This window comes from Garra rufa, chromosome 14, assembly GCF_049309525.1.
Source record: "Garra rufa chromosome 14, GarRuf1.0, whole genome shotgun sequence".
Taxonomy (NCBI): Eukaryota; Metazoa; Chordata; class Actinopteri; order Cypriniformes; family Cyprinidae; genus Garra; species Garra rufa.
The window spans coordinates 28,321,199-28,331,425 of record NC_133374.1 but is presented as its reverse complement, the minus strand read 5'-3'; the positions used below and the strand labels follow the sequence as shown (position 1 = coordinate 28,331,425).

Below are 10,227 nucleotides of genomic sequence, written 5' to 3'. Positions count from 1 at the left end.
AAACATTGTCAGTTGTCCGGGGCAGTTAATGTCTGTCAGACTGAGCTGCTCAAAAGGCTAGATGCATTTAGCTGACAGATGAGAAAATTGCCCAATTTGAGCTGCTGCGGACAATGGCACATACTGACAGTGATGTAACCAAAGTATTATCCAGAGACAAAAGGAGCCAACGGCCAGACAAAAGCTCTCCTTTACCCTCTCAGCCTGGTTAATGAGCTCTAATTAGAGAGATGAGTCCGATCAAGCAACCGGTCCCCGTGTTGACCTTCCTCTAAAACAGATGAATCAGTTGTCAGACTTGGAGCGATTACAGCAAATAAGGCTAAATATGATAGTATTTGTTTATTTGACTGATTTTTAGTACTTCAATGATGACAAACTGGACACAGAATTTCTTAATTTATAGTTCCCAGATCACCAGCACACTTTTGCTATGGAGTCTGGAAAATGTTAAGTTGAATCTTGTCAAGTGGTTGTAAAGCAGCGTGTCTTTGTGGCCATCGGCGAGTCTCAGCGCTCGGTTCGTTTTTGGATATCAAAGTCGAGCTTGTGTCAACACATCCGTGGTGCTTTAGAGGAGGAAGATGAGATGTTGGAGATAAATGAGGGCAATGCAAACCAGGCAGCAAGATAACAGGAGCACTGCCGCTGAAGACACTGATCGTGGTCGGTGAATGCAAGAAGTTTGGATGATGCCAAAGACGGCAAAAATCTGCATCTTGATTGTATATTTGTGCTTGTATGATGAGGTTCTGGATCTTCTCGGCTTGAAAAAGGCGTCGATGACACAACATCTGAGAGCTTTGAAGTGATTCCACAAAATCTGTCAGGAGAAGCTTTCCTTCTATGAACTTCTGCCAGAGATTCTGAAGAGCAGAAGACAGAAATCTGAATCAAGGTTTTGAAATCATGCTCAAGTCATTGAGATCATGAAACGTCTCAGATGTACCTCAGATTGACTCAAGGAATGATTGGTCTTCTCCTTGAGAAGCTTATACATTGTTCGAAGATTAAGTTTCTGCTGTGAAGTTTCTGCAGAAGGAGCATTCGATCAGATACAGTGACACATTAGAACAAAGCATTATATTACAGACCTATCTAGAACTTACCCAACTTTCTCTGTTTGCATTGCACTGAAGACACCATTTGACCAAGAATCTGGTACTTTTCAGTTAATAGCTTTTTAGAGTTGTTCAGATGTGGCTGGTGTGCTAAGTTCTGCTCTGCAAGCCAACTGTTGGAGGCCATCAAGATCTTTTTACACCTTTGAAGATGCTGTAACTACAGGCAAGTCCTTCAGATCAAGTAAGTCAAGTACAATGACACTATAAAAGTATTTAGATACGTTGAAATCTGTAATCTGTAAATAAATGCTATCTGACGTTTTCTCAGAACCAACTGTAACTCTTGACAATTTGTGTGTAGTTTGGTTTTGAACATACCTTTGAATTGTGTCTAACCGTTTCTCGCATCCTTTCCTCATCTTCCAGGAGCTCCAGAAGTTGAGCTGTGTTCAGACACTTGAGATAGTCCAAGTTTAGCTTTGAATCTCCCTCATGAGACATCGCAGCCTATTTATGAAGATGCTACCTCTCACTCAGGACCTGAGCTACTAATGCTGTGAGATCATGCTGCATTTGTATATCTTGTAACATGATCACAAGCTCCAGAGAGGTTGGTTACTGTGGATTTCTGAGCTTCAGTTGGAGCCGGTGAACACCGGCATACCAACGCTGAACCATACTTTCCAATACCCTTGATAAATGTAGATGAGAACAAGTACAAAAGCGTGAGTCAAGATCTCTGAAGGCCTTCAGCACCTTGGACAGCTCTAGAATAGTAGAATAACTTAAAAAAAAAAAAAAAACTTTGGTAAATATTTGGCCTGGTATCTGTGTATTATTTTCCAGCTATTTTTAGCTGTACAAAGCAGCTCGTTTTACATGTTTTTTGGCTGGGTTCACCTTGTAAAATTCGCATTCCAGGGGCTAAATATTATGTTATTGAGGTTGCCCTAACCCACAGACATAAAAAAACAACCCGCAGCAACAGTGTTACAGTAGCCCAATTTCATAGCTTGCTTCTGCATTAAAGAAAAAGATGGATAACTAGTAAATTTATTCTCTCAAAATGTATTATTAAAAGATTGGCAACACTGTTATCATTTCATTTTTTCTGTGTTCTATCCACTTTATTTTTTCCCGTAAGAGCAGGCACGGTCAAATTGGCTTCCAGCTATTTTTAGCTGTACAAAACAGCTGGTTTTGCTGCTTGATATTGCAAATAGGTGTGTCTTACTATATTATTTTAATGTATTATCTTGATTTTAAACACATTGGTTTGTAGTGCAAACAGTTTTACTGTTTATGCACTTGTTGTTCTTCTTGTTATTTTCCTATAGTGGCAGGGTTGCCTGGTTTTTTACAACAAAGCCCACCCAATTGCTACTGAAAACTAGCCCTCATCATATTTTGGAGGGAGTAAAAAACGTGTTACGATTAAATACATGTTTTTTGACAGGTTTCAACTTGTAAAATTCGCATTCCAGGAGCTAAATGTCATGTTATTAAGGTTGCCTTAACCCGACATGAAAAACAACCCGGGGCAACCGTGTTAAAGTAGCCCAGTTCCAAAGGAAAATCGCGGACCTGGCAGCACTGTATGGCAGCACTGTATAGCAGCTAATGAGCTGGAAGTCTCTCTCACAATGTATTATAAAAAGACTTGGCAACCCTGTTATCATTTCATTTTTCCGTGTTCTCTCCATTTTATTTTTCCCGTAAGAGCAGGCACGGTCAAATTGGCTTCCAGCTATTTTTAGCTGTACAAAGCAGCTTGTTTTGTTACTTGATAGTGCAAACTGGTGTGTCTTACCATATTATTTTAATGTATTATCTTGATTTTGAGCACACTGGTTTGTAGTTCAAACCGTTTTACCATCTACTGCACGTTTTATTATTTTCATTATTTTCCTATAGCGGCAAGGTTTCCAGGTTTTTACAACAAAACCTGCCCAATTTCCACTCAAAATTAGCCCAATCGTATTTTGGAGGGGGTAAAAAATGCGTTACGGTGAGTAAAATACAAGTTTTTTGGTGGGTTTCACCTTGTAAAATTCGAATTCCAGGGGCTAAATATCATGTTATTGAGGTTGCCTTAACCCACAGACGTGAAAAACAACCCGTGGCAAGTGTTAAAGTAGCCCAATTTCGAAGGAAAATAATGGACTTGGCAACACTGTATAGTAGCTAATGAACTGGAGGTCTCACCCATAGGCTTGCTTCTGTGTTGAAGAATAAGAATAAGCAGCTCGTTTTGTTGCTTGATAGTGCAAACTGGTGTGTTTTACCATATTATTTTAATGTTGAGCACACTGGTTTGTAGTGCAAACAGTTTTACCTTCTACTGCATGTTGTTGTTATTTTTCGTTATTTCCTATGACTGCAGGGTTGACAGGTTTTCACAACAAAACCCTCCCAATTACTACGCAAAACTGGCCCAAAACTACCCTCATCACATTTTGGAGGGGGTCCTCATTAAAAATAGTGTTCCAGAGGGTAAAATACAATTTTTTGTTGGGGTTCCCCTTATAAAATTCCGGAAGTCTTGCCCATAGGCTTACCTCTACGTTGAAGAATAAGGTGGTTAACTAGTATATTTATTCTCTCACACTGTGTTATTAAAAGACTTGGCAACCCTGTAACTATATTACTTTTCCCTGTTCTAGCCACCTTATTTGTCCTATAAGAGCGGACACGGTCATTTGTTAATTGGCTTCCGGTGTCGTTTCCAGCTATTTTTAGCAGTACGAAAAGGCTTGTTTTTGAGGTTTAATATTGCAAATAGGTGTCTTACCCTATTATTTTAACGTATTATCTTAATTTTGAGCACACTGGTTTGTAGTATAAACAGTTTTACTGTCTACTGCACGTTGTTATTCTTCTCTGTATTTTCCTATAGCAGCAGGGTTGCCAGGTTTTCACAAAAAAAAATTGCTACTTAAATTGCTACTTAAAACTAGTCCAAAACTAATCCAAATTACGTTTTGGAACAGGGTCCCTTGGTACAAATCATGTTCGGGGGAATAAATATCACGATATTGAGGTTGTTTTAACCCACAGAAACAGTGTTAAAGTAGCCTAATTCTGCAAGAAAATCGTGGACTTGGCAACACTGTATTGCGGCTGAGGAACTGAAAGTCTAGACAATAGACTTACTTCCATGTTGAACTAGTAAATTTATTCTCTCACATTGTGTTATTAAAAGACTTGGCAACCCTGTTCTATCCATCTTATTTTTCCCTGAAGAGTTTTAATTGGGTCTGGCTTCCGGTGTCACTTCCAGATTTTTTTAGCTGTACGAAACTTGATATTACAAACTGGTGTCTTACCATATTAATTTAATATATTATCTTAATTATGAACACACTGGTTTGTAGTGCAAACAGGTTTACCATTTACAGCGCTTTTTTTTTTCTTGTTATTTCCCTACAGCAGCTAATGACCAGAAGTGTCGCACATTCACAGAAAACGGCTTCCTTCCGCATTGAAAAATAAGGTGGATGAAGAAAACTTACTACATAATCCTCTTTTTTAGAAACTAAATACAAGAACAAGTAAGTGTCTCCTCTTTTTTTGCCCTTTATATTTCATTTTGTAAGGTTTATCAAAAGAACTGTTACTGTGATTTTAAAACGAGATATTTGTAGAAGTATTAGCATTAAACTCTCTTTCTAAAAAGAGCATGAACTGTTTTTCATATAGTTATTTTCCAACATATAACTTATTTTTTATATATAGTTGAAGTCAAAAGTTTACATACACCTTGCAGAATCTGCAAAAGGTTAATTATTTCACCAAAATAAGAGGGATCATACAAAATGCATGTTATTTTTTATTTAGTACTGACCTACGAACACTTTTCAACAATATCTGTACGATTCTCAGATATATCTTTTCACACTGAGAAAATGATTACAGCAACTATTACAGAAGGTTTCAGAAGGAAACACAATGCATTAAGAGCTGGGGGTAAAAACTTTTGAAATTTGAAGATCAGGGCAAATTTAACTTATTTTGTCTTCTGGGAAACATGTGAGTATCTTCTAAAGGGCAGTACCAAAATAAAATAAAAAATATGAAAAATGTACACATCTTCATTGTGTTCAAAAGTTTTCACCCCCGGCTCTTACTGCTTCATGTTTTCTTCTGAAGCATCAGTGAGCGTTTAAACCTTCTGTAATAGTTGCATATGAGTCCCTCAGTTGTCCTCAGTGTGAAAAGATGGTTCTCAAAATCACACAGTCATTGTTGGAAAGGGTTCAACTACACAAAAACACCGAAAACCCCCAAAATGTGTGGGACCTGAAGGATTGTTCTAAAGAGCAGCAGGCAGTTTATCTGTTCACATTATTTTCTCTTGTGGGCTATATGCAAATGTCTTTTATGTGATATATCTTATTCAGGTCAGTACTAAATAAAAAATAACATTCATTTTGTATGATCCCTCTTATTTTGGTAAAATAATTAACATTAATAACACCCACACATTTTCATAGGCTAAATATTTTTTTTCAGAACTGTTAAGGCTATAATAGACACTGATTCTAAAAAGTTTGACATGTTCTATAAATGTATCTTCGTTTTGGATTAAATCCAATTTTGCTGTCCTGTTGTATGTCCTATATGGCGTTACATAACACTTGATCTTCTTTCCCACCTGATAAACTGACTCAGGAGTGTATTACTTTAACCCTACAGGGTTATCCTGTTATACTTTGACTTCAAAGTTCAAGAACTTAGCCACTTAGACATTATTTTCTTTGCGTCCTGCAACAGGAATAACTTGTCATACTTTGTGTGTTCACACCATAGGTAGTTTACCACACTCACCCTCAGAATGACGTAGCCTCGCTCATTGATTACTGTTCATGTCCTTTCACTGACTGCAGCTCATGTAAACAGTCTTTGGAACAGATATAGCCACGCTGGACTAAATGTGACCATGCTAGCTAATCCTCTTTGCTGCGGTGATCCCAAAGAGTCTGGAGTCCTCTGGGCTGCAGAGGCACAACAGTGTTTTCTGCCTGATGAATGGAAGACCATGCAACACAATGGCTGGCAGTACAAACTCTTGCTGCTGTATGTAAGTAAAAACGAATTTTATATACATTATGTATACTATAGGATAAACTAGAAATCAGTTCAAATAATGCTTTTTTGATTGAGGTCACAAACTTATGCAACATTTTTTAACAGTAAATGCTTTGCAGTAGCATTTTGTTTGTTGTGTGTTATGTGTAAGATATCAATATTTAACAGATGTAACTGTCTAAATGTGTTAATTATTCCTAACCTATTTTTCAGGATTTTTTTTTAATAGTCATAATCAGACCAGTGTTACTTAGTATGACTGATATGCTATTCGTTTTTGTTATTATTTTGAATTAAATGTTGTTGTTTTCTCATTTTTATTTTAATTGCAGTAATTTTGTTATGCGTTTTTCATTTGTATTATTTTTAAAACATGTCTATTTAGTTTTTAAGATTATAGTTAATAGTATATTGTATACCGTTATGTTTATAGTTGTTTCAGTTTTAGTTGTAGTTATTTTAATACTTTAACTTAAAGATACTCATATTTCAGTAAATGTTCAGTAGATTTTATTTTATTTTTTATTTTAATTATACTTATTATAATTATACTGTTGTCATTTTTATTAGTTTGTTTAAACATGCCTATAGTTTTTAGTTTGTTTAGTTTTATTTATTTTACTTCAACCTAAACTAAACAAGAATGACACATTTGTAGATGAAATAAAAAAGTTTAAGCATTTAGTTTATTTTTGCTGAGTCAACATTTGTCATTTTCATTTAGTTTAATTTGAAGTCTTAAAATAACTAAAAGCTTAATGAAACTTAATGAAAACTATATACGTTTTTTTTTTTTTTTTTTTTTGGTTTTCTTGGTTTTAGGTACAGTAATAACATTAAAAAATCAATTTCACAAATAATTATAAAGAAATAAAAAAAATAACACATTGAAATAATCATTAAATTCTAAAGTAATGAAATACTGAAATATTTCTGTGTAAAATAATAATATTTAATTGTTTTATGTAAAAATAAAAATAAAAAAGTCATTTTTTCAACAACTAAATAAATAAATAAATACAAATTCAGTTTTTAGTTATGGTTTTAGTTAACAATACTAACTTGCTAGTATATTTCACAAGTAATTATAAAGAGATGACAATAAGCATTAAATTAAACATTAAATTCTGAAGTAGAAAGACTGAAATATTTTTGAAAAAAAAAGATCTTTTATTATTTTATGTAAAATAAAAAAGTAATTTTAGCAGTGTATGGGAATTTTAAAAGTAAATAAATATGTATATAAATAAATTAATTAATTAAAAAATAAAACTTAAACTAAAAACTTCATAAAAACTGTTGTACAAAAAATAATAATACATTTTAGTTAAGGTTTTATTTAACAATGATTTCACAAGTGTAAAGAAATGGCAAGGAAATATTTTCTTGTAAAATAATCTTTAATTGTTTTATGTAAAATAATAATAATAATAATAATAATAATAAAGTCATTTTAGCAGTGTATAGAAATTTTGAAAATAAGTAATAAGTAAGTATATAAATAATTAAATAAAACTAAACTAACTAAAAACTTCATAACAACTATATAAGTATAACAGGTAGGTATAACAATAATAACCTTGAATCAGACAGCAATTGCTAGTAAATTTATTTCAAAAATAATTTTACATTTATTTAAAAAAATAATATTTTTATATAAAAAAAAACATTTTTGCAGTGTATAGAAATTTTGAAAATAAATAAATAAATAAATAATACTACACAAACTAAAAACTTAAAAACTAAGTTGTAAAAAAAAATGAGTTTTTAGGTATAACAATAATAACCTTGAATCAGACAGCAATTGCTAGTAGATTTATTTCTAAAATAATTTTACATGTATTTAAAAAAAAAATTGCAGTGTATAGAAATTTTGAAAATAAATAAATACATAAATAAATAACACTAAACAAGTTCAGAAATTCAGTTTTTAGTTAACAATAATAAACTTGAATCAGACAGCAATTGTTAGAAATTTTGTCACAAATATAATAAGTAACACATTCAACTAAACATTAAATTCTGAAGTAGAAAGACTGAAAAGTTTTTTTTTGTTTGTTTTTTTTGCAGTGTATAAAAATCCTGTAAATAAATAAATAAATGTTATAGTATAAAAATAAGTTTTTAGCTATGTTTTTAGTTAACAACAATAACCTTGAATCAAGAACACAAACTGAATTATAATTTTGGACCATTTTATCTATTTTTGTGCTTCCTGTTAATGAAGCCATTATTTCACAATATATTTTCTCTGTTGATGCATGTTTATAAAAGAAGTACAGAAGGTTTTATCAGTTATTCTCTTAAGCAGTGGTCAAGTTTGTGTGCTTCCATAACAGCTGCACAGAAAAACTTATTTGACCTGAAACATGAAACGTTCGGGTGTCTATAGAAAGCAATGCATCACTTAATGTATTTGAACTTATGGCAGTAAGTGTGCTTTTTATTCTTGTCAGACTCAACAATCCAATTCTGCTTTTGCAGTTTGACGTTCCCACTGAGCCTCTGAAGAACAGCAGGCTCTGCGATGTCCACTAAGATGAGTACTTTGTTCTAAGCAGCTCAGACTGAAGCGGGACAGTCATGAGTGCTGACACAGCCAACAGGCTGGATATGGACCCTGATTACCATGCTGAACTGGCTGACATGGTAGCAGCCATGAACGTGGCTGCCAACAGACTGACGCCTCCTAATGGATGCAGGACCACCCCACATCGCCTCAATCTCTCCGATCGCAAGCTGTCACTACAGGAGCGATCCAGTTACCAGAATGGCGTCACCCCACGAATAGCCAGAAGACCCACTATTGAATCCAAGCGGGTGTCTATCTCTGATGGGGATGTGAGTTGGCCAGGAGATTTTATACTTTTGCAGCAGAGGTTACCTCAGATTGTTAACCCTGGTTAATAAGACTTGTATGGCTTAGTATAACAAAAATGAGGTCTGTTACTGAAATATGTAGAAACCCATGAAAAGTTTACATTATTTAAAAAATGGGGGCGCCATTATTTCAATGATGTCAAATGGTTGCAGTCGTTGAGCTGCTGGCGATACCTGTTGTTTTTTTTACCATAACACAACTCGGAAAATAAAATACTGATACGATGACCACAGCTAAAGAAAGAGCCTACAGGTGGCGATGGATATAAGTGTATAGACTTAAACCAAATGCCATCCCATCAATTTTTCCTTACAAGGAGTTGAAATGCCCCTGGATATCGGGTGAAATCTCTGCTCAGAAACACCTTTAGTGGCTGCGGCATCATGACAAGCATCTGCATGTTTACATCCTTCCAGGATGGCATCTAGCGTTTCTTGTCTCTGCCGTGTGTGAGCTCTTTCAGTAGCTTTGGTCTATTAAAAGCCTTAAAGGCATTGGGGCTAAAGTGGATAGAACAAAGACGCAGGTCTTTAGGAAGTTTTATTCGTCCACAGGCATCTTCCTATTCTTTTCTTCTCTTCTCATCACTAGGAAAGGCATGAAAAAAACGTACATCGCTTCTCTTGTTGCCCTTCAACTGAAAATTACAATAAAAAGCTGCACAATGTGGCATCATATCAATATTTATTTTCCGAATTGTGTTGTGGTAAAAATACCAACAGGTAGCGCCAGTAGCTTACAGAGTGCAACCATTTGACGTCATTGAAATAATGGCACCCCCCATAGTCCAAAATATGTATAAAATGATGTCGATTTTTTAAATAACGGAAATTGTTCTTGTTCATGGTTTTCTTTTCTTTTTTCTTTTTTTGCTACATATTTCAATAAGAGACATCATTTATGTTTTGTAAAGCCATACAAGTCTTAAAGGGATGGTTCGGAGTAGAATTGACTTCATTGCTATGCACTCCGAAGCCCATCTAAATACCCCATCCGAAGTTTTTTTTACCTTAGTCAAACATTTATGGAGATATTAGAGTTTTTCGAATTGCTTGTTACAGGAGTGAATGGTACATGTGATGTATCTCGTAAATTGCACCACTAAACGTGCAAGTAATCTTACCAAACTTGTACAGTAGTGTAAATAGGTTATGTACTCACAAAACGCTGCATCAGAACATTTGTAAGTCCACC

At 34.4% G+C, this 10,227-nt stretch overlaps 1 protein-coding gene across 1 annotated transcript in view; it reads left to right on the top strand.

Annotated features, from left to right (window-relative positions):
* The first annotated feature begins 6,017 nt into the window (after positions 1-6,017).
* camkk1b (calcium/calmodulin-dependent protein kinase kinase 1, alpha b) overlaps positions 6,018-10,227 on the top strand; it is a 14,508-nt gene continuing 10,298 nt past the window's right edge. The window contains exons 1-2 of the mRNA XM_073818077.1: positions 6,018-6,144; positions 8,637-8,993. Coding sequence (XP_073674178.1) covers positions 8,736-8,993 — 258 coding nt within the window. The 5' untranslated portion in view covers positions 6,018-6,144; positions 8,637-8,735. The remainder of the gene's footprint in view (positions 6,145-8,636; positions 8,994-10,227) is intronic.